This window comes from Magnolia sinica, chromosome 15 (genome assembly GCF_029962835.1).
Source record: "Magnolia sinica isolate HGM2019 chromosome 15, MsV1, whole genome shotgun sequence".
NCBI lineage: Eukaryota > Viridiplantae > Streptophyta > Magnoliopsida > Magnoliales > Magnoliaceae > Magnolia > Magnolia sinica.
Genome location: NC_080587.1, coordinates 11,275,928 through 11,301,648, shown reverse-complemented (window position 1 = coordinate 11,301,648; position 25,721 = coordinate 11,275,928). Strand labels below are relative to the sequence as shown.

General features: G+C 39.0%; 1 protein-coding gene across 3 annotated transcripts; it reads left to right on the top strand.

Moving 5' to 3' along the window:
- Nucleotides 1–6,040: 6,040 nt before the first annotated feature.
- On the top strand, nt 6,041–17,696 carry LOC131226623 (myb family transcription factor PHL7-like). 3 transcript variants are annotated; one of them, XM_058222204.1, is made up of 8 exons: nt 6,041–6,479; nt 12,734–12,812; nt 12,905–13,122; nt 15,086–15,162; nt 15,264–15,306; nt 15,458–15,515; nt 16,152–16,221; nt 16,404–17,696. In XM_058222204.1, exons 3-8 carry the CDS (start codon nt 12,915–12,917, stop codon nt 16,803–16,805), a joined length of 858 nt encoding a protein of 285 aa, XP_058078187.1. In that variant the 5' UTR covers nt 6,041–6,479; nt 12,734–12,812; nt 12,905–12,914; the 3' UTR covers nt 16,806–17,696. The 3 variants fall into 3 exon arrangements, with proteins under 3 accessions (XP_058078187.1, XP_058078186.1, XP_058078188.1); XM_058222203.1 differs by lacking the exon at nt 12,734–12,812 and having other exon boundaries at nt 6,045–6,479; XM_058222205.1 differs by lacking the exons at nt 6,041–6,479; nt 12,734–12,812 and having other exon boundaries at nt 12,994–13,126.
- The last annotated feature ends 8,025 nt before the right edge of the window (nt 17,697–25,721 follow it).

The window sequence follows — 25,721 nt, the reverse complement described above, 5'->3', positions numbered from 1 at the left end:
CTACATGATTATACCATTCTGCTCAACCATTCATCGATTTCGGTCATGCTCTTGAAGGCATAAAAGCATTGGTCGGATCTGGGTAATGATTGATTAGATGTGCAGAACTTCTCAAGGACAACCTGGAAAACATGGCTCTATCAAACGAAGCTGCTCGTGGGTGAACTCAGGATGAAAAGTCGGGCCAAGGGTCAAGTATGCCCTATTCAACTCAATGGGAGCATTGACAAGGAGGTTATTGACAACTCCTGAAAAAAGGCATATAGATCTATTATGAAGGATTCCCGGAGGAAGACTAGAGTTGTGAAAGAGGGAAAAACTACCATGGTGATTGCAAGAAAAATTAGACAAAAAAAGGAGTCTAAATGAAAGAGAGGGAGAAATTAGAGGTGAAGAAAGGTAACATCGACCCCACATAGTGTTTATATATATTAGTATATGTCCACGTTAATAAAAGGGTAATCATAATTTCTTGCATAGAGTGTTTGTATGTAACATGTCACAAGTTTAACAGAAAGAATGAAGGTAAATAATGTTGTTCCTTTTTTTTTTTTTTACTTTGGTCGAGTCGAATCAATAGGAAAGTGACACGTTGACAAAGGATCAGTTGCATTAGTTATGTCAGAAAACGAAACAACATCAATTTTATAAATGCGAGTGGTAACTTTGTACTCTATTTCTAGCCCTACTTAAAATCATTAATAAAAAATGCCGAGTGTAGTTGCACATTAAAGAAATAGCATGCCAAGGATATTTAAATATAATTAAAGACCTTTTACACGGGTACCACCGGTACCAACGTGATACTACACGTGACAGAGTTGCTATATCGATTTTGGGAAGCCTTCACACGCCACACCTGACACAAAACGGACGGAGTGCCAACAAATATATGCCACGTGTATGCAACTTCAGGGTGAATGTATATCCAGTTTCCTATGCTAAGTGGGTCCCATAGTAAGGTATGTGTTATATTCAAACCGTACATATATTTATTGAACTCGTCTTAATGCTGGAGACGAAAAATAATATCAAGTGAGCCACATTAAAAAATAGCGGGGATTGGACGTCTGCCATTGAAATCCTTTTAGGGTTCATGAAAGTTGTGGATCAATATAAAATTTTTTTTCCCCCCACATCCATTGAACTCATCTTAATACTGACGATCAAGTAAATTATACTGAAAAATTACAGTGGGATTGAACATCTACCATTAAAACCCTTTTGGGGTTCACACAAGTTTTGGATCAATATGAAATACTTTTCTCCCTTCACCCAGGTCCTTATGACCTTATGAACTGATTAGATGGAAAATAAATGTCATGATGGCGCCCTACAAAATTTTTAACAGTGAAAATCATTATCTCTGCTGGTGTGGTCCAGTTGATATTTGTATATGATTCATTTTTTAGGTCGTAAATAAATGGATGAACGGTGTGGATATAATAAATACATCATTGTAAGTCCATGTAACTTTGATCTCCTTTGAACCGTTCGTACAACTCTGGAGCTTGAGGAGCGTCAGCACTCGTCTTCGCAGGACACGTACCTACACCAGATATCCACACACCAGCCAATCCGTTTCCTGAATAATCGCTGCTGCCACACGTGGGCGTATGACAACTTTGTCACCTGGTGTCTGTCAGTCTAATAACTGACCAACGACAGGCCGTGCATGACATCTTCCAGTTTAAACTCTCAAAGGCGAATCGTGCACACGTGCCAGCTTGGCACAGGTGTGAGAGATCTAGGGCAGTAATTAGGTGGATCCTATCCTACCATGAACGTACACGTGGCAAAAATAAGACGGGTCACGCTCATTCACAGAAAATCGACGGATAGAAATAAACTTTTAGTAAAGGCTAATATTCACAGCGAACATGGCCCACCTGATGAGCGTAATACCTAGATTTTGTGCAGAACGTATTCACACGAGGTTTCACGTGGCCAGGATCATGCACAGGAAGGCCATGTTGACACGTGCGCCACCATTCGCTCCTTCAACTTCACCATTGAGTGGCTTGACATGTGCGCCACCGTTCACCGTTATATGATTTTACCCGTTCACTTACTGAGTGGTTAGGATTTTTTTGAACTCATACGTTTCCCATGGATAATTTGCGGCTGTATCTACTTTTGAACGGTCCTGATCATCCATGTCGTGGGCCCATCATAATGTATATAATGTATGTGTTTCATCCGTGCCGTCCATTTACTGAGAGGTTTTTTTGGTTAGTTTGTTAGACACTCTCACTGTGAATCGATATCAGGACCTGCGTGTTGAAACGAGGTATCTTTCACTCAGTCTACCACTCGAGCGAGCCATGCATCAGGGTGTATTCATTAAGAGGTTGAGTAGCAGAGAATTGCTTATGAAGTAACGTCACTAAGTTCTGTGGCCCTATTATGATGTATGGATGGATCATTTTAAAGCATTAGCCGAGGAATGAGGTAAATACAAAGTTGGAGTTGTCCACACCACATAAACCAGTGGGAGGGTAGACCACCATTGAAACCTTCCAAATGTTCATTATGATATTTATTTAAGATCTAACCTTTTCATAAGCTAACGTAGACATTAAATATGGAAAAACACAAATATCAACTTAATCAAAAACATTTGTAACCCTTAGAAAATTTTAATGGTGGGCTTCACCCTCCTCACTGTATTTTGTGGTGGGATCTACTCGAGATTCTTATCTGACCCATCCTTTTTCTCATGCTATGAAATAATATTTTCAAATGAATGGACGATGTGGATACAAAATATACATCATAGTGGAGCCCATAGAACTTAGTGACGTCACCTGAGTAATGAGTCTCGCTACTAAACTAGTTAGTAGCTAATCCGCTTCCGAAAACCAGATAGGCTGAATTGGGAGTGAATTGTCCGTGAGATCTCTGTGCCCGGGCTGTGTGGGGTCCACATAGATGTGGGTGAAAAATTCACTCCGCCCATCTGTTTTGAAAGACTACAGCAGTATAGAATTTTTAAAATCAGGCAGACTCAGAACTCAGGTGGGCCAAAAAAATAAAACAGTAGGAACAGCAACGTCTCTGTTGAAACCTACATGGATAGAAATCTTTACGGACCCCACACAACGCCGGATATTGAGATATCTGTGTGCCGGGGTCACACGCAATCCGCTCCCGGATATTGGATTTGGGGTAAATAAATCAAAGTAGGCCCCACATCCACTTGGCGCCGATTCACTTACAAGTTCAATAGTCAAATCACTAATGAAGTGACGTCACCAAGCTCTGTGACCCCACCCTGTTGCGTGTTTTGTATTCATAAGATGGATTGTTTTGTGGCACAAGAAAAATAATAAAATAGATCTAAATTTCAAGTGGACCCCACTATAGAAAATAGTGGCGACGGTGACATCCACTGTTCAAAACTTCTTAGGAGCTATGGAAGTTTCCGATTAAGTCTATATTTTTTGTTTTCACTTCATCTATCACTGAGTCAACTTATTAATAGGTTGGATTTAGAAAATACATCATGGTGGGCTCCATAAATATTTACAATGGGTGTGACTATCCCATGGTGTGGTGGGTCTACTTGAACATTAGATCTATCTCCTTCTTCTTCTCCTGCCATAAAACGATCTCTGCAAATGGTTGGACGGCATGGATATAACACATGCATAATGGTGGAGTCCACGGAGCTTGCTGACGTCACTTCCGTAGCATTTGGCCACCGGCGTTGTCAGTATCTAATCCGCGCCCACCCACTTTGGTGTGTCTGGAGATCCGCTTCGGTGGCGCCCAGCTATGATACGGTGGAGCTGGCAGAGCCATCTCACCACGCTAACCAGCTGGGATGATGTATCAATCAGACCGTCCAATGTAGTAAGGATTATCATGGATGGCTAGTATTTCACAATCACCCTTGTTAGACAATTACATCCATCCATTTTCTTCATTTGTTTTGTACCTAAAACCAATTGTTAATCATTTTTGTTATCTACCGTCTATTTTGAAGGCCAATAAATGGATGGATAGGATCATCCAATTTATTTTTATTTAAAATCATTTTTCATCCACATTAAGGGCATTTAGATGGACGTCCCGATTATACCACGTGTGCTGTGCAGAGAGATGCATCACACGTACCATAGAAATGAAAGTTAAAAACAAAGACAAATGCTGTCAACGGGCCGGGCCTGCGTAGTATCCGCTCCGGTTTTGAATTATTTCGGGCCGGACATCGGGCCAACCGTATATAAAATTCTATTTTTAGGCCTGAGCCCGGCCCATTGACACCCTGACGTGCCATCACACTAGCAAGCGACTTTGCATTTTTTCTTCCTTGGTTAGTACTTGTGTGAGACCGTTGCTTCTCACACGTGACAGACTTCGAATACATGTGCAAGATCCAAGCAGCTTGTTGCCATGTCTCGATGGGACCCACCAATGAATGGCCTTGATTCATGCATGTGTGAGAGGCGCATGTGAGGCATCTGTGAACGACAACACTTCCCAAACGTATCGGGACTCTAACCATTCGATCGGGGGTCATCTTTAATTGATCCAAGCCGTTCGAATGAGGCCCATCTTATAGATGGTTTGGATCATAGAAACATGATCCCTGATCCAGCGGCTATCGTATGCGTCGATATGTACTGTAGTGTAGCAAACTTCATCGTCACAAACCTGCTCTCTAATCGGGGTTTGATGCCAGCACACGTGCGAAGTAGCTGGGATATGTATGATGTTTCCTTACCAACACGTGCCATTTAACTCAGATCCAAGCCGTCAAAATTGCAGATCCAGTGTAGATTAGTGAAAAAGAACTGACATCCAGTAAATGGACATTTTTTTTAGTTGAATTTGGACCGTTTACTACTTGCATCATTACCGTTGATTAATTTCCATCGATCCCAGCTGTAATCACGCTTCCATAGTAAATTTTCAGACACAACCTAACTACAGTAACTCCTACCATTGATCGGTTTGGATTGTATCAAATGCCACGTGTACATACGGGAGCGTCGTATTTATCCGTGCTACAAAACCGCGCTAGCGTACCCTGCGCCGGTAACTACCGGCGTTGCGTCCATTTGGTTTGATGACTTATTTCAACTGTCGAAACAAAAAATCATAATAATCCAAAGCACAGAAAGATCACCCCATAGCAAAAATCTGAAAGGAAATGTTTAGCATTTTAATGTAGTGTTTGTATGCCATAAAAAATAGCGGTATTCCAAAACTCAGGTGGCTCGTACTACGATGACTCGGAGTCTTTAGGTATAACTATTATGTGGCCAACCTGAGTGTCGAATCTGACTGACTTTTTGGATCATGTCCAAACTAGCGGTGGTCTAGTTGATGGACGGCGTGGATTTGATGCACGCTACCTAGCTCCAGGTGCGCAGGAAACGGATTGGCTACTCCCCCTGCCACCAGCCAATGGCTGGTGGTTGGTGCTCTGTGGACCCCACCATGATGTATGTGTTTCATCCATGCCGTCCATATGTTCTCACAGATCATTTTATAATATGAGACCAAAAATTAGTTATATCCCAATCTCAAGTGGACCACATTACCGGAAAAGGTGTTGAATGAGTGTCGACCATTAAAAGCCTTTTTGGGGCCATAAAAGTTTTGGATCAAGATGATATTTATTTTTTCCCTCCATATAGTCTTTTATGACCTAATCAACAGATTGGATGTCAAATAAACAGTACAGTGGGCTTTAGGAGGATTTTAATGGTGGATATCAATCACTATTGTTTTCCTGTGGTGTGTTGTAACTGAGATTTATATCAATCTAAATTTCGGAATAAAGCCCTAAAATGATATTTAAAACTGGACGAACGGAATGGATGAAATAAATACATCATTGTGGGGCCAACAGAGCACCGACCACCAGCCACGGGGGTGGTGGCAGGGGGAGTAGCCAATTGGTTTCCAGGTACGCATGCCTTTTCGAATCCTACACGCACTCGGGTATGCTGGCCCGCGAGAGGGGTTCTAATAACACACGCGCGAGTAGGATTATCCGAGCTGCATCTCATTCCAAACTCTATATATAAATACTGCCGTCCTCTCCACGCCATTCCGATTTCTGAATACTGCTTTTACCATTTCTCCGAAAACCGTAGAAAAAAGAGTTGATCTCTGCAGCGAATAAGAACTAGGGTTTGGAAAAAACCCTAATTTCTCTGCAATCCAAACCCTAATTTTCCTTTCCTCTCTGTAGAAATTCAACTCCTTCCCTGTTCCGGCCCGATCATTCAATACTCCAACGCCTCGATTCCTCTTTCCGGACGATTCTCTCTCTCTATAATTCGATACCAGGTACCAGAGCTTTGGAATTCGAGCTCCCGGCCTCGTACTTTCATGCTGCGCTCCGGAATTAGGGTTTTGAAAGGTCAGGAGCTGCTGAAAATGATATCCTTGAGGCTGTTCTCGGCGTTTCGGACAAGCGGATCGTAATTTGGACGGATTCACGGGATCCGGTGGCTCGAGAGGTAGTTCTGATCTTGCGTTGGTTTTTGTGCCGTTTGCCCGATGTTGATAGAAATGTGATTTTTGATGTATCTGGTGGGAATGAGTTGATTTTCGCAGTAGTTTTTGCTAAAGTTCTGTGTTTTTTTTTAATATAGTATTTCTGAGATTTTTATATAGTTTTTGCTAATTTTAAGTGTAGTGAGACATAGCTCATATGGAGATCATTTTATCTTTAATTATTATTGTTTTCTAATTTAAGATTTTTTATGTGGAAAAAAAAATCTTATCAGGAAATCCGAGAAAAATCACCATAAATCCTCTAAAATCGTTCTCCCATGTCCCATACTTTTTTGCTTCAACCAGCCCCACTCTCATAGCTTGTGATCTGGTCTGAAGATGACACAGGGATCAACGTGATGAGGTCGATCACCGTCTTCCTCAGGGATAACTACTTCGAATCCACGAAGCTTCTCTGGACTCTCGAATCCACGAGGAAAAAGCAAGAAAATAAAAATAATATTCTAGAAAATTCGTAAATTGATTGATAATTGAAGTAAACGAGTCTACAACCCTTTAAATAGGGATACTGAGCCTTGGAAGAAGTTTCAGAATTAAACTACAACTAGAACTCCTTAAAATGCATAACTTACTATAAATAGTAATTTTACTATTTATAGTAAGTGTCCTATGTGGCTTAACGACGTTATTCTCCTAATTTTTCTAAACACTTTTCATGTTGCATGCAACTCCTAAAGCTCAAAGGATGAAGAGTTATAATCAAACTAAAACTTACTATAAATAGTAAAAAGGGAAATAAAATGGATTTTCAACTGTCGATCTGATGGAATCTCGCAAATTCGGCATGGGCAACCCGACTATGTTTGGTTGGCTAAAGTAGCTTCTCCTACCCCAAAATCATATATGGTACGTCGAGTAACTCATTCTGTTTTGTGAGATATGCCTATTGTAAGGTTCTGACGGTCTGGATCACCTCTGCCTCCGATCGGGCCTTCTGTGATCCATCTTGGACATGAAAGTGTCCGCGACCCGCTTTACATCAGTCCCCTCCACTTCAAAAGAACTCATCTTGCTTCGGTCAGGTGCGTCTCTTAACAATACCCAGATCAAAAGTTATGGCCAATTTACGGTTCACCTTCTTTTGGTCCAACCATGCTAGGAGTGTATCGATGCCACATCCTACATCAGAAGACTTGCTTTGATACTAAGGAGAGAGAGAGAGAGAGAGAGAGAGAGAGATTAGGGAAACAAGAGGTGTTGTATGTTGTATCCCAAAAGACTAACATGCACATGGATACATATGTTTATTAACTTGAAATAATGTAGCGCTTCACTAGAGAACATGGATAACACAATTACATTTTCTTCCTACAACGGAAATTATGAGACCAACAAATGTGCTAAGTGATCTTGCAAAAAAGAAAAACACAAATATACTAAGTGGATCCTCAACTAAAAATGGAAAGGTACGCACTCTTTTTCTTTTTTTGAAAGATAGATAGGTACATTGAGAGAGAGAGAGAGAGAGAGAGAGAGAGAGAGAGAGAGAGAGAGATCTTTGTAATTTATTTTAATCATGCTTCTTTTGTGCATGCTTCTATTGTATTCTTTAATCTTACAAATTGACATCGGGGATGAAGGTTACAATCAGGTTCTTGTTTAAAAAAATTGAAAGAGGCAATTTTTGATTAGTTGATATGAGAAATGGTGATTTCTTGAATGGATAAGATGAAATGATTTATTGTGTAATGTATTTTGTGACTGTAATGGTGGCCGTAACAGTCACCATTGTTACCTTTATGTATGAGTTGTAACGGCCGTTACAATCTCTCTTCTTCTTCTTCTTCTTCTTCTTCTTCTTTTATATTAAAATTGAAAAATCCCCCAAAAAACCTGTATTTGCCCCATAATGGGCTGTTATGGGGCTATTATGGCTTTCGTGAGGGGTGTAACGAGCTGTTACGAGAGCTGTGACAGCGGTTACGGGTCATTTTTTCCATAGCGGTCATCCGTCACAACCTTGTAATGTGCAATGATGGCCATCATACTTTTACTTAACGCCCCTTTAGGCACCATAAAGGCTGTTATGACACACCATGATTGTGTGGGTGAGATTGGAATCCCACGACCCGAGTGGTCAAGGATATGTGAGATTCGAAAATCAATACATATGAGAGTTGAATTTGACAAAGGGGCTAAATCAAGACAATTGAGAGAGGATTGAGGAGCCCAATTAAAGTTATGGAATATGTGAGAGTGATCAGGAGATCAACATCAATCAAATTGTGATCTACCCCTAATCATCCATTTATTAATGCGGTCAGTGATTGGTGGTTAGCAAATCCACACCGTTAGATCGGTTTGAGTAGATGTGCTACTCACCATTTTTTGTTGTAGGTATAGGAAAAGCTACATGGATGATCGATTTTATCTTAATGCAGAGATAAAGTTCAGTTAAAATTTCTATTCCATTCAAAACATTATTGCAGGAAGTAAACTTCAAAGTTCATATGAATTAGCCAACATATGCAATTTAGAAGATTAGTCCGGATCATCAATCTCACCGTGTTACAACAATTAGATTTATGGAAAGCCAATTTGCCTATACAAATTTAAGTATAGAAAGGCAATAAACGAATGAAGCAGAGTAACACGCAACTCAATGTGCATTGAAAGGACTTAATGGTTGTTTAACACCTTGTATTTGGGTGTACCTGAGGGGATTTGATTGTATTCCAAATACAATCACTCATTTGGTGGAATTGAAGGTATTCCGAATACATGCTTTAGGTGTGTTTTGAAATCTCGGGTTTTTTGTGAGATTCAGGTGTATTCGGAGTGAAATGGCTTTTTGGCCCCCTTTTTAAATGCAATAGAGTCACATGTTTGAAGTGGGGTCCCTAGGCTACTAATCCATTGTACACGCGACACATTGATGATACCCCAAAACAATCTAATAATTGGCTGCAACACTAAAATTACATCAATAAAATGATCTGAATTGTCCAAAATGTTGGCCATATAAATGGACGTTTAAAAAAATGTCAGTGAGTTGCTCGTTTGTGATCCTTACGTTTGTAGCCCACCCAAGGCTCACAATTTCCTCTTTTTTTAGCCAAAGTGCATATTTTAATGGGCTTGTTATAGTTTCTGTCAAATATCGCATGTGTATACTAATTTGGGATGTTGAAGCTGATTTAGTTAATCAAATTTAGGACCTGTGAATATAATAAAGAATCCCAATGCATTCCAAATACAAGCTCACAAATGGAATGTTTGGTTTTTAGTGCATTCCAATTACAAGCTACCAAATGCAATTGAGGATTTAGAATCACCTTGATTCTAGTTTATTTAAGGGTTGGAATCCATTACATTCCAAATATAAGGTCCCAAAATAAGAAGGAATTAAGAATATCGAATACGTCAAGGAACCATGCCAGATTTGAATGCAATTTTAGAAGAAGAATTGAAGAAAAATATTAATTATCGTAACCGAGAGAGTAAGATGTTAAAAAAATAGTAAAAGAAATATTTGAAGTAGCAATTGAAGAAAGACTAGAATAATATGAAGATTGCTCATGCTGCAACAAAAAATAATGAATTGGAAGCCGTGATTGCAAATATCTCAAAATAAATAAATAAATCAAAATTAAAGGGGAATTTTGTTGAAAATTAATTATATACGAGTCCAGTTATCTAAGGTGTTTAGGAATACGAGAAGACAACTTTATGGTACATGAGAATATGAAAAGAATTATGGAAAAATGTGAAGTCATAGCTAATATTTTTCTTATTTTTGTAAATAAGTTGTTCCTAAATATTACAGCTAGGCATCGAGTCAAGTCGGACTGAATTGCGTCCAACTCGACTTGATCCGAAATTTCCATGGCCTGACCCGAACTCGATTCGATTTTGGACCAAGTCCGGGTCATCTGACTCGATCCGATCCGGTCAACTACTGGCCTGATTCGATCTGAGTTCGACTCGGTCAGGGAAATCGGGTCGAATCAAATTGGGTACGGTTCAGATCGGTCCACCAGCGAGGCAGGGTAGGCAAAATACTCCAAAATACAGGATAAAATAAAAAAATAAAAAATAAAAATGAAACCTATGGTACTTACCTGATCAATGGAGAAGATGAACGGTGATGATGAGTGGGCCGGGTTGCTGAGTGGCTGGATCTGAGATGGGTGTGGCACTCGTTTGGATAGAGAAAGAGAAAGAAAAGATTAGGGATTTAGGGTTCGGGTTCAGGTGAAGAATGGTGATGATGAGGGGCCGGATCTGAGATGGGTGCGGGCCGTGCGGCTCATTCGAGTAGAGAAAGAGAAAGAAAAGATTAGGGTTTGGGCGAGGGTAGCTGCTGCCGGGCGGGATAGGTAAAAACTAAAAAGTAAAAATTAAAAATTAAAATACTACTTATATAGACCAGACTGGATCGGATCGAATCGGATCAGTCTGGATTGACCACTGATCCGAACTTGATCCGATGTATAGTCGGATCTGACTGGGCCAACTCGATTCGACCCGATCCTAGCCTTCAGTTCGGTTCGGATCCGTCGGATCAGTCAGGTTTCTGCCCAGCTCTACTAAATATAAAAGAAAATAGGGTAAGAAGAGTAGAGAAGATAAAGTGTAGAAGGAACATTTGTGGTGGAAGTGATGACCTAGTATATTTGAATTAAGTAAAGAGGTTGTCTTTTGATAAATTGCAACTTATGGTAAAGTAAAAGAGCTTTGTACCATACATCTCCAAAAGTATTCTTTGTTTTTTTTTATTATTTTTAAAATTTTTCTTCAGCCGTGCACGCTTTTTCATCTCTTTTTTTTTTCACCTTTTTTTTTTTTTCCCTCTTTTTGTTGCCTTGGATACTTTCAAGGCAGTAATTTTATGATGGTAAGACAACCGGGAATCAAACCCTCAATCACTCGCACGCACCCATGTCTCTACTACAGCCTGAATGTCATCACTTTATCGGTGATTGAACTATGTTGCACTGCGTTGAGAAGTCTTAACTTTGCTTTGGTCTAGAACTGGACTTATTACATAATCTCTATCCCAAGCATTTGAGTCAATGAGAACCAACGATTACTCTACTGGCATGCCTACTTATTGACTAGTTCCATTGCGAGTGAGGAATGCTATTCATGTGGTAGAAACGTGTGTAACCTAGAGTTCAATCTCTAGATGTCCTACCGTTATAAATCTTATTGCCTGGGAAGTGTTCAAAACTATAAATTTTTGTTTTAAAAATGACGAGAAAAACTTGCACAGTTGGAAGTTTAAAATTTAAAAAATAAAAATAAAAATAAAAAAATAAAAAAATAAAAAAAAAAACTGAAAACGAAAACAAAAACAAAGAAGACTTTGGAGATGTATGGTCTTAAGTTGTATAAAGCTCATTTACTTTACCAAAAGCGGTCTTTTATCAGAAGAGATATTATTTACTTTATTCAAATATACTACGTTACCACTTTCACTACAAATTTTCGTTCTACACTTTTTTTCTTCTACTTTTCTTAGTCTACTTGCTCTCATATTTATGAACTCAAAACATTAACTATGTCTTTATTATTTTTTCCATAAGTATTTTTATATTTCATCTACCATAATATTGTCTTTTCATATTCCTAAACTCCTTAAATACATGATCCCACATAAATAAATAAAATTTTCAAAATTAATTTCGAACAAAGTCCTGCCTTAATTTTGAAAAAAAATTAACTTTAATTTTCTTAGGAAAATTTTCAATCACGGCTTACAATTCTTCTTTTTTTTTTTTTTTTTTGCTGCTGCGGCATGAACACGCGTTCTTCATACTATTCCATTCTTTCTTCAATCACTGCTTCAAATATTTATTTTGTTAATTTTTTTTTTTTTGGAGAAAAATGATAATTTCTTTTAAATATTCTTCTTCTTAAGTTGCATTCAAATCTAGCTACCTTCCTTCATATCTTCAATTTTCTTAATTCTTTCTCATTGAAGTCCCTTCAACGCACAAAGAATTGTATGCTCCTTTGCTTCCTTCTTTTATTGTCTTGGCGCACTTACATTTATGTAGGGGAATCGGTTTCCTATAAGTCAAACTGTTGCAACATACTAGGGCTCGTGATCCGGTCCAATTTTCGAATAGTGTACGTTGGCTCATTGAGATGCGTTTTGTAATTTACTTCCTGCAATACTGTCTTGAGCGGAATAGGAATTTTAACCAGTAAATGAGCTCTCTTGGATATTTTAATCATTTACATGGTGCAGGCTTTTGCTTGTGGTTTCAGATTTTTGTGGACCGATCCACGGAGAACCATAGATTTCTATATTCAGAACCTTCACTCATGGATAAATCTACTTAGATTCCTTGGATTCTTTTAGTTCAGTGAATTGTCCAGAGAATAAAAGATTTACTCACACGCATATCATATTTTGCAGTTTATTCAACATGTACCATGCCAAGAAGTTTTCAACTGTAGGCTTAGTGCCCCATAAGGCCCAGAGTCCTGAGCAGCTGGCAAACATTGGAGTTCTGGGTGGATCTGCAGCAAACAACTCAGCTGTTTCTGGGGGAAGTGGCAAGCAGCGGTTACGTTGGACGTCAGATCTTCATGATCGCTTTGTTGATGCCATTACGCAACTTGGAGGACCAGATCGTGGGTATTTTCTATTAATGGAAATTCATTGCTGGACTTGAGATATAAAAAAATAAATTAATTTCTGGACTTCCCATTGTATTAATGCAGTGCAGTTATTACTGAAACCACACTACCCTGCAAATCTCAGTGCTCATGAACATACAGTGCAATTTGGATAATCTGACCCCATGACTAAGTCTGACCCCTAGAGTCCATCATGGAATTTTTCACTTGCTAAGCAAGAGCAGAATTAGGAGAATCTGCCATTTGCATTGACAAAGAATACATGCCTATGCAACCTGTAAGTGACAAGATACTTGAAAGGAAACTGCTTGTTCAAGGCACCATCTATTTAGGCCATAAATAATGGAAGTGTCATATAACTTCCATAACAATAATCACAATTGATAATCTTCAAAATAATAATAATAATAATAAAATAACAATTGAGTTTATCGTCCTTTATAGATGGAAATGAGGAACATCATTTCATGTAGCCAACCCCAATTAGTTTGTATAAGGCTTAAATGATGATGATGATGATGAATAGCAACTGTATGTGTGCTTTAGTATCAGAGAAGTTGCATTTCCATTTTCTGTGGGTCCAGCCTTGTGTCAACACTGTCAATTTTGCATGTACCTGAAGTTCATCTAGCCATGGTTAATTATCGTCTAAAACTGAGTCCACCGGGTTTCAGTGATCTACAAATCAAGACATGAGGCAAGTCACACTGCAAATGCAGATTGAGTTGAAATGATTCTGACCAAGGTTGATGCCTGTCTTACTGGTTTTGGTCTCTGGGTGAATCACACTCTGAAAACACTATTTAAAACCATCGCTCTAGCTATAATGCAGACTCTGATTTTCATATAGTCAATCTTGTTTTCTACTTTCAAATGTTCATTGAACTTATTCTTATTACTCCAGCACATAAACAAGTACTTTATCTGCGTAGAACTAAGCTTTATGCTGGCAACTCGTGATGCTTTATGTTGTTATTTAATTTGATATGGACTTGGATGGTGGTGTTGTTTCATGAAAGACAGTTTGGTAGAATGTAACATGTCATGCTTCATTGAGTGGACTTTTGGGGTGAATGCATGGATTTGGTTTGTTGTGAATCTTTTTCCGAGCAAACAGAGGATCCCGAGTCTTTTATTCATTGTAAATAATTATATTTGGCAATGATACATGTTAGGGTGGAAACTAAGCAGATGACCTTTCATTGGTTATGTGCATTGACCTGCTTGGATGTCACCCACAGTTCTGTTGGCTTCCTCCACTGTATGGTGCTATTGGAAGGGTTTCTGATTTTTCTTTTCCGTATCAGATGGGTTTTACAGTTTCTGATAAATTTTTGTTTTTATTTTTTCATGTTGTGATCTTCGTTCTTCACTTCAGATGTACTATTTCATTGGAAAAAAAAAAAAAAACTTATGCAGTTTCTAATAAAGCTTATGATCACCTTATGGCTGTCCCAAGATACTTGTTTGTTCTCTCTTTTGCCCTTTCCTTGTGAGATGAAGTTGCTATTTATTTTATTCAATCTATAGATTCCGATAAGAGGTTTGATCACATCCAGCACCCCAGCATACTAAGCCTACTATGCTGCACCATTTTCCCTGCCAAGGTGTTGCATGTGTAGGACATCCTAGCTATACAAAATCTGGGCCCACATGAAGATCACCTGGTGCAAAGAATCAGGCTGACCATTCATCAGGTGGGCCACACTGTTGAAATGAATGGATATCCACCAATCTAAACCTGAGTACTGGTGCTGCCCACCTTTCATGTCCTGCACATAGGGCATGTTGATGGGATCAATGCTGCAGCGTGGTAAGCTTAGCATTCTAGGGGCTGTATGTGATGGTTTCTCTTTCAATGAATGGTATCTAATCTGACTGTTTTTTTCCTCTTTATTTTTAGTCTCTCAAAGAGTGCTTCTTGTTTATAGTCATGCAATCCTTATTTTGGTTTCAGGAGCAACTCCAAAAGGTGTTCTAAGGGTAATGGGCGTACCTGGACTCACTATTTATCATGTGAAAAGCCATCTACAGGTATTGTTATTTCTAGGGCTTTCCATTCTCAAGTTCCAAAGCCCTTCCTCTCTTCATTTCAGAATGACTGACCATTCTTCATCCTTCGTCTTTTCCTGTAGAAATATCGCCTTGCAAAGTACCTTCCTGAATCTTCTGCTGATGGTAAAGATACCATTCCCTCCATTGCAGCATCCATTCAAATTGCTTGTTCCAATGGATTCCTTACCGGTTTCAAATGATCCTTAGATGATATCTGAATTTTAAATTCTATTTGAATGTTTGATTAATCAAAGAACATGATTTTTTCTGATAGGCTCCAAAGATGAAAAGAAAGATTCCAGCGATTCCCTCTCTAGCATGGATTCTGCACCGTAAGTAAAACACTTGAATTGCTATTGTTTGGATGCATAACGGAACTAAATTTTGCAAATGTTCAGTTACTAAAAGACTTGTGGTAGTGGTCATGAGGAAGTAACCCTCGAAATTGCAGTTGCATTCCCTTCAATTCAAGTTGAAGTTGAAGGTAATATAATTGCATTTTGGAGCCAAAACCGCCATTATGAATACCAAGGAAATTACGGTTTGGTTATTTCCGTTTTCTTAAATTGGCAGGTGCAATTCTATTCTGTAATGCAGCTCTTTGCTTTAGTTTCATTTTCTTTCCATAGTATGCATGACTACCCAAGCTGGTAGTCCACAGGCCCAAGGTTCTTGCTGTGGGTCCATCATGGATGACCCAGTGCTGAAGTTGCATTGATTGGAAGATCCTGACTGTCCAGTTGAAGTGAACCATTGGCCATTCTAGTTCGATCCATTCATTTGTGAGGTGCAGGAAGCCCCACAAACCATGGGATTTTTTTTTCATCCCAGTCAGAGGGTAGGGCTCATACATGGTGGAGGGCCCTAATATCTGTAACATTAGGTGGTTTCATGCACGACATTTGCTTTTCTTTATCCAATGGTTTGGAAGATCATGTAACATGTTACAAACCCCTTCACCTTTACAGAGGAATACAGATCAGTGACACTCTGAGGATGCAGATGGAGGTGCAGAAGCGACTCCATGAACAGCTCGAGGTTTCCTTCCCTTTCTCTTTTCTTTCCATAAAACATTTTTTTTTTCCTTTTTTTACACACACCCCCACACCAAATGGGCACTTGATCCCAGATCTCAGTGTTGAAACAGAGTCTGTCTACCACTGAGTGACGGAGCCGGACCTGCAGGAGCTTCCATATTCATTCTCAGATTGCTGTTTCAGGTGCAGAGACAGTTGCAGCTGAGAATTGAAGCACAGGGGAAGTACCTGCAGAAGATCATCGAGGAACAACAGAAGCTTGGTGGGGTTCTCAAGGCATCTGAACCTTCAGCGGCTGATGAGAAACAGAAGCTCCTTGTGCCGCTCCCTCAGGATGGCCTGGTAGAGCCTGTGTCTCCACTCAAGAAGCAGAGAGTGGATGGAGAGGCACTGGACACTACCCTGTCACCGGGGCGGCCACTACCAGCGGCAGATGAGAAGCCTGATTTGATTGGCCAGTGGGAACATGAATTGTATGGGAGTAGCAGTGTTGTTGGATTTGACTTAGACACGGGAATGGTTTTCAAGGAGAAAGAAGATGGCGGGAGGGAGAAGACAACACGGCCAGAAGTGGGTTCCACTTAAGTTCTGAGACTGGTGGCAATATTCAAGGGACCTGCTGTGATCATGCAGGGTCTAGGTGGCTGTCTTGGGCACAATGTATCATTCATGCTGTCATCCATTTGTAAGTATATTTAGATTACAGGTTATTAACTAGCACTTTAAGTGCTCTCCTAGATGCTTGTGACTCGTGTAGGGAGTCTAGGTGATAAAATGGTGTGGGGCCTGCATTGTGTCACATCCACCCCGTCCATTTGTGTCGGCTCATGTTAGGACATTACTGGAAAGGCAAGGCCAATCAAAACCCAACTAGGCCATGCCACAGGGAAAAGTCAGCATGGGGACGATTACCATTGTAACCCTCTAGGGGTCCACCACTGTTTTTTTATCAGGCTGATGTGTGGTTTTTCCCCTCATGATGGACAGGGGCCTAGTAGGATGTCACACCCAGTCCTGTCCATTTGTGCCAGCTCATGGTACATGCGAGCTCAAAAGATAAGGCTGATTCAAAACTCAAGTTTGTCACGCCACAGGGAAAAGTGGTCATGGGGCCTACCACTGAACCCTTGCTGGGGCCACCCAAGTTCTTGATCAGGCTGATATCTTGTTTTTTCCTTCTGTCGCCTTATGGACGTTGGATGTAATGTAAACATCACGGTAGGCCCCAGAAGGTTTCAGTTGGGGGTATCCCCATACCTACTGTTCCCTGTGGTGTGGTCTACTTGAATTTTGGATCGCTCATATTTTTGGATTCATGAGCTGGCAGAAACGATGGACGGAGTGAATGTTTCACACACATCACGGTGGGCCCACAGTTTTTTTGTTGCACGGGCTCCAAATTTGTGTCCTCTCTTGTATTAATAGCACCAGGAATTTGGCACATGGTAGTTAATTCTCTGCAGGTGGGTTCCACTCCCATGAGTCATATCAGTAGTTGTTACCATGTCTCTGCATTCTGTAGCTCATCTCCTTGTATGATATGGGTTGGGATTGCTACAGAGCTATGGTCGAGGAATTACATGATGTGGCCCGTAGCTCATTGGTCTGTTAGAGTGCACACCCGATGGAAAATGCCCCAAAGTATCTCAGATTGGATACTCCTTGGGCCTCGTTTGGCACCGTGGATTTGGAATCATACGGTTGTGTTTGACACCTGGATTCAGAATCCCTGTAATCCAAAAGTAGCTATGTAGAGTATATTTATAGGGGTTTGAATTTAATAACTAAATCAACTTTAATATCCTTAATTAGTGTATGTATGTAATGTTTGTCACAATGGTTGTAATAAGCCCATTAAAATATATACTTTGGCCAAAAATGATGAAATTCCAAGTCTTGGATGGGCCACAAGCACAAGATCACATCCTTAGTTACTAATGAACGATTTTAAACAGTCCATTTACATGGACAATGTTTGGATGGCGCAATTTATCCTATCAAAGTAATTTTAGTGATGCAGTTGATAATTTGATTGTTTTGGGATCTCATCGGTGGGCCATGTGCCAATAGATTAGTAACCTAGTAACAAACATGTTACACATGACTCTTGGATGGATTGTAGATGTAATCCTAGCTTCCACCTTGGGTGTAAATCTTCCCCGAAATATTCTGCCATGGTTAGGGTAGTCAAACCAACTCTCATACGAGCGCGCCATGGTTAGGGCAGTCAAACCAACTCTCATACGAGCGCCTGACAGCTCATTTATCTGACCATGGATTATCAGATCATTGTCATGAGGCAGTATTGTACTAGACTAGAAATAGAAAATAAAGCCCAGCCATGGTTGTTCATCCCTAAGGGGCTGTTTGGGAGCGTAGATTTAGAACCCCTTGGATTCAGAACCCCCATGATTGGAAATCCCCTGGATTGGCAATCCTTCTGGTGTGTTTGGCACCCTGGGGTGTGAATCAACTTCAATTCAAAAATACATATGTATGGTATATTTACAGGGGTTTGAATTTAATTACTAAATCAACTTTAATATCTTTAATTAGTGAGATACATAATAGGGGTTTGAATTTAATTACTAAATCAACTTTAATATCTTTAATTAGTGAGATATATAATTTTTGACACTATGGTTGTAATACCCCGCTGAAATATATGCTTTGCCTAAAAATGATGAAATTCCAAGTCTCGGATGGACTACAAGCACAAGATCATGTTTGAGTGACTAACCAATGATTTTTAATCGTTGATTAATATGGATAATGTTTGGACGGTGCTGATTCACATGGACAATGTTTGGACGGTGCTGATCATCATTAGTGGGCCATGTGCCCGATAGAATAATAGTGTACAGTCACACACATGTTACACTTGCAACTATTGAAATGATTTTAAGCGTAATCCAAGCTCTCACCGTGGATTGCAAACCCCCTCAAAGATGGGATTAGAAACCCCTTGGATTTGAAACCCCCAGTTACTTTATGCGGCCAAACAACCAAGGGGATTTGAAACCCCCTCCAATCCACGGTGCCAAACGACCCCTAACTAATTCTCATTCCCGGCACGAGGGGGGTGCTCTTCGAGGGAATTAGAAAAACCTCCAATTATTTATAGTGCCAAACATATTAAGGGATTTGAAATCTCTCCAAATCCACCGTGCCAAACGACCTGGTAGGGTTTCATTTGGATGCCTATAAATCCTTTAGCTGTAAGGGATTTATAAGTAAAGAGTTCAGTAATGGTGTTTGCATAATAAAATCCTGTTATAAGCACTTTATTGACAAGCGCCCCATGTTTTTTTTATCCCTGGGCAGAAATTCCCCCTTTCATATGAGGGACCGTTTGGATGCCGTGGAACTTTACACCTGGAAAGAGTTTCACCGCATGGAGTTCTATTGGGCTTTTAAGTGGTAATATGTTTGGAGGTAAACAAATTATGTGTTTTGGTCAACTTGTTAAGTGCTTATAATGTATTAAGTAGTAAATTGCTCCAAAATTGGCAAATCATGTAAAAATGACTTTATTATTATTGTTATTGTTATTGTTATTGTTATTATTATTGTTATTGTTGGGGGAGGGGGGTGAGTGTGTGCATTGAAAAAAATACAATCTGAAAGTTTTTAATAGTATTTATTACATCTGTCACTCTCGTGTGGTCCATTTGATAATCAATCATCCGTTTGATTCATTCTTGCTGAACTTGTATAACTAACTCAACGCAAAATTCAGCCAAGTCAATCCTAACTCGATAAGATTTCAAGCTAAGATAAAAGAAAACCTGTGCCCATGATGCCTCTGATCCAGTCACACAATCAATTGTTTTTATTTTTATTTTTTAATTTTTTCCCTTCTTTATTAAGGTGAAACACAAAGTAGCAAATTTCAGACTTACAACCATAGGCAAAATAGCAGGTTTTCTAAACAGTGCTGGCTACGCACACCTTTAAATGAGGAATACAACATCAACATAAGTGCCCGTGTACTTAAATAAATAAATTAAAAAGAAAAAGGAAAAAAGAAAAACAAAAAAAAAAGAAGAAAAAGAAGCTCTATCGGTGATAGGCTTGCTTTCCAAGAACAACCACCGTTTCATGTAGAGCAGTGTATTATGGGCAGCCATGCAACAAAAAAGCTCTATTGGCCCACTGTGATGTCAATCTTAAATATACTTCCCCAGGCAATTTGGCTGGCTTATTTTAGATCATTGAACCAAAAAAAAGGCAGATTCAACTGTCTATGCCTAATTTGACGATGTCAGATCTAGCGACATAGATGATGTTATATAGTAGCAAAATCTTAATAAGAGACATGTAATATATATATATATATATATCTGATGGCTGAATTTGATTGTAATCCAAAAAGTCACGAGTGGTGTAAAAGGAATAAGTCCATTTGACTACTGTCATGAGATGTGTTACATGTCATCACTCACATAATGAAGTCGACTACTCACTTTAGTGGCCTTGTGGCTGATAATGGGTAATGATTGAGATATGGTCATGGTTATATAGCATCATGCAAAAGAGACACTTTATGTCAAAATTACTCAATGAGCTATGAAGTGATGTAACAACAATGCTAAGTTGGCTGATTTTCATGGCGCATGATACATATTCAAATAGAAGAAATGATGAAGATTATCTACATGTGGTTTCTTACCTATGTAATGGACTGAGCACATACATGCAACTAATGGCCATCCTTTGACAAACGATTGATATAGATGGTGTTGCATAATAAGCAACAATTGTTTATGGGTCTAAATAATTATTCCCATGACAATAAATGAGATGAGTAGCTATGAAGATCTTTCTCTTGCTACTACCTAGAAATTCTACAAATAAAAAGAAGATTGAAGAACTTCGAGCCCTCACCAAACCAACACAATACAACTCTACAATATAACGCTGCTTATCTTAGTTTAATCTAGTTTTTAGTCTAGTTTAGTTTAACTCTTAGTGTAATTTAGTCTGTCTACATTACTATCTTGGACCGACTTTAGCTTAGGAGTATTGTAACCTAGTTCATCTACGCCATTATGCTATAGCGACTTTAGCTTAAGAGTAGTGTGATCCAGCCTATCTATGTTGCTATGTTGGCCTGACTTTAGTTTAACTTATATTATAATTCCCTTTGTTTACGCCCAAATTGTTGGACCAACGAAAACCTTAGCTTTAAATCTTCTTATCTATGACATAGTCGTTAGATTGTTGGGGTTTTCTCTTTTATTTGTAAGTATATATCTTTAATAAATATAATCTCTTTTATCTCTATTTCTTTTAATTTTCATGCAATCTTAATTGATCATTTTTTGCAATTATGGTGAGAAAAAAATCTTTTTAGTAGAAAGGTAAAAAGAAATTGTTGGAAGGGCGAACCCTCTCCTTTGCAAATTGTCTAGCCTTTATTACAAATGATTGAATATATAGTTGATACTGTTAAGTTCTTGGTCTCTCAGTCTACATTGGCACTTCAGGTCAAAGTCGTTCAGTTCAAATTGAGCCATATCAGGCTCTGGCATGCTTTACATTGCCCACACAATCAATAGTTGAATTTTGAGAAAAAAACTAACACTCAAATTAGCCACATCATAGAAATAATAAGGATAAGGACATACATCACCGAAACCTTATTAGAGTTCACTTAGATAGTTGGATAAGGATGAAATATATATTTCCCTTTGTTATGGTAGACTTACCTCATGAAACAAGTTGGATGGCATATGTACATCGTGGTGGATGTTTGTAATATTCCAATGGCAAGTGTTTCTCTTCCCCAATTGTTTCCTATGGTGTGGCCCACTTGAGCTTTGAATTAGATGATTTTTTTAACTCACATGCTAAAATGTGCTAGATCAACTTATGAATGGAATGAATATCAAAATAGAAACCACAATAGGCCTCCCAAATGTTTTAAATTTTTTATGGTCTTATTCTCACACCTATATGAAACCAAGAGCTTCCTCTTAGAAATCACTCGTATAACGTGTGTTCGAATGGGACTGCATGTCTCCCGCTATAGGATGATTCACTGAGGGCTTATTTGGGAGCTTGTAAATGAAGGTAAATTGGAAATGGAATTGGAGGTAAATAATTTGAGAGTAAATGGCTTAATTATGTTTAGATGGGAGTAAACAAAATGCATTTAAAATTGTTTAGATGGGAGTAAATGGGAGGAATTGGAATGCATCGGAGCTTTTTAATATATTCATAGGAACATATATGATATCCCAAATTAGCTTTAATATAATAAATTAGTGTACATATGCAATATTTAATAGAATTATCATAATAAGCCCATTGAAATATATAGGGATTGCAATATTTAATAGAATTATCATAATGAGGAAATTTCAAGCCTCAGGTGGGCCACAAATGTAGGGATTACATATAAGCAACTTAACCGCGTTTTCTAATTGTCCATTTAGATGGGCACCCTTTGGATGTTTTTTATTATTCTATTGGTGTGATTTTAGTAATGTAGTGAATAGTTAGATTATTTCAGAGCATCATCAACGTGCCACGTGTATGGTGGACATGTGCGTAACGGCACATTTGTTTACTCATACAATTCTCAAGGGAGCTTAGAAAAGCCTCCATTTATGTCTAAATCTTCTCTAAAAAAGAAAAATTCATTTACATGCTCATTTACTCTCATTTTATTTTATTTCTATGCATTATTTTTCATCTAAACATACTTAAAATACCATTTATATCCATTTACTCCCATCCATATGTTTTTCTTTATAAAATACATCATTTTTAGAAATGCTCATGCTAGATTGCTTGCATGTCCAACTAGTTGGGTGCATGGATCATCATTGTGTCTGTATAATATCCAACCCATCTAGCAAGGTCTTTTTCACAATGAAAGTGAGAGACTTAAAAAATCAAGTCGATCTAATTACTAGGTGGGCAACACGGTAGAAAACAATAAACAAATTAGGACTTTCAGGTACTCACCCAAGACTCATGGGTTAGGTCATTGGTTTGGAAAGCCAAACGTTTCCTGGTTTGCATCTGGATTGGCCTTAGTGGCCTGGATCAAATTAGGACTTTCAAGACTTTCTTGTTTTGTTTTTTGTTTTCCCATAGCTTGTTAGTACACACCTCCATTGTTAGTATACACCATACTGTTAGCCACCCCTACTAGGGAATCGATACCAAGACCTCGGTGTTGAAACAACGTTATCTTCACTTAGTCTACCACTTGAGCTATGAATCAAGGTGTGGATCAAATCAAGCACAAAGCACAGGGGTGACATGGCCTTACCAGCGCTAGGACAAATGTCAGCTAAGATTTTGAAACTCACATGAAATAGGGTTAATCTTAGTGCATCCAAACTCCGCTTCAACCCTCTGGGTCCCTCCATTCTTTCTCTGGGTCCCTCCATTCTTTCTAAAGGTCAGTACCCGATGGATGCTCCTCTAAGATCTTGTAAATAACTTCAAAATCCTATAGGCCCATCCACCCAGGCCTTTCAATAATATGATACATGTGTGAGCTTTATTGTTTTTTCCAACAAGCACCCGACACACACATCCACGCATGCCGTAGTGGGATTTCACCTCTTATGGGTATCGAACCCATGACCTCGTGTCGAAACTTCTTAAAGTCTACTGTTGAGGTAAGGATTCAGAACCCAAATACTTGTGTGAGCTTGAAGCTTTCCATCAAGTTAGTCTTGCGCCAGTGGTGGACTCACGGGAGTTTCAACACCGGTCTATGTGTCCAATGCCCATGCGTGGTGAAATCCTACTACGGCATGAGTGTGAGTGGGGTGTTTAACAAACCTATCTTTTCCTGCTTTCCATTTTACCACGGAGAGCATCTTAGATGCTCTGCCAAAGTGCAGTAGATGATATGCAAGCACTCTGAGATTAATAATAAAATGCACACCTAGCATAAATTCATTTGATCGAAATTGCTCAAATTGTATGTCTAAGTTCATGTATACCATAGACCAAAAAATTACAATTATTAGATTATGTGACCATCAGAAAGGTGGACATTTATCTACGGTCATCATCAACAGTCCTATATCAACCAATAAATGTCCAAGATTCAGAGGTTAGGATTGTTCAGCCAATTATAATTTTGAGCCATCTATTTGTTGGGGCCCATCATGGTTTTCTTTGAAATCAAGGCAGTCCTAATCATCTTGGTAAATAGACGGTTGTAAGAGAAAGGACAGCTAGATCACTTGATTGGTTTGATTTTTGCATGTTTGGATGTGAAACTTTCTCAAGATTCTAGTCAAATGGACGGTTCGGATTTATCTGCTCGTTTATCCAAATATTCCAGTGCACCACTGTAACTTACATGACCCGAGAGCACTGATCATTTCTCAATTTGATACTCTGACGAGTGAGACAGATCATACATGGGCGCTACTGAATCATACACGTAAGTACATCTAATTCAATCAAACCGCCTAAATCATGGGCCCCACTTTAGATGGGCTACGAAATAAGAATCACGTGAATGGAAAGTAGTCAACGTTCCAGAACTCGTTACAGGAATCTTCCAATCAATATGCTTTTAGGACCTGACCTGACTTTTGTGGGTCCCACAGTTTCAACGGTTCAGTCAAAGTACTGTGTACGGCCGTGTGCAAAGGAGGTGAAAAAGATAGATACGGAGTGCGATGCTTGATGTACTGGCACCATGAAATTGCATATTCATTATAAAATTAAATAAAATAAACCGTCCAAACGGTGGGTCGTAAATTGGATGGATGATAAATAGAAAATTACACTCATTTGATTGCTAAAATAGCAGATTCTGGGACATTTAATGAGCGGTCAAGATAAGAAGTACAAAACCATCCTAATTCAAGATTATTGGCCTTTATTAAGAAGTTATTATCGTTTAATCAACCTGAATTTTGGCTGATTATCTAATTTAAGTGGGTCTCGGTGTTTAGACGGTTTGTATTTAGTTGGTACATGAGATGTGTACGGATACTGAGTGCTTGTGTATGAGCTGTCACTCTCTGCCAGAGTACCGGATTACTTATGAATATATGCCGATGAACCATCACCATCTGCCACAGTTCCACAGTAAAATGAACAGCGCTTTCCTAAGCTCACACGCAGGTACGTGGCGGACAAACTCACACGCCACTATACGTGGTAGCATGGCACACGTATACGAGATCCAAGCCGTTCTTGGGGTGGGCCTCTGATGATTATCCTTAAGTAAGTTCAGTTTCTCAGGAATGTAGTTCAAAGTTAAAGAAAAAGGCTCGAATGGTTAAAAATTTATCCATTTCTAATACAGTGGCTAACCTGTAGGTTAGGATGGTAAATAGGGAAACGGCTACCACCAGCCAATGGCTGATGGTAGGTGCTCTTTGGGCTCCATCATGATGTATGTGGTTCATCCATGCTGTCTATTTATTTTTCATTATCATTTTATGATATGAGACCAAAAATTAGGTGCAAAACAATCTCAAGTGAACGACATTAAAGGAAATAATGTTGAAT

What these genes read in the sequence shown, in the direction of transcription:
- LOC131226623 (XM_058222204.1), top strand. Translation starts at nt 12,915, where the DNA reads ATGTACCATGCCAAGAAGTTTTCAACTGTAGGCTTAGTGCCCCATAAG. An exon ending in ATGTGAAAAGCCATCTACAG is followed by an intron (nt 15,163 to 15,263) that starts GTATTGTTATTT and finishes CTTTTCCTGTAG; the next exon opens with AAATATCGCCTTGCAAAGTA. An exon ending in TCCTGAATCTTCTGCTGATG is followed by an intron (nt 15,307 to 15,457) that starts GTAAAGATACCA and finishes TTTTTCTGATAG; the next exon opens with GCTCCAAAGATGAAAAGAAA.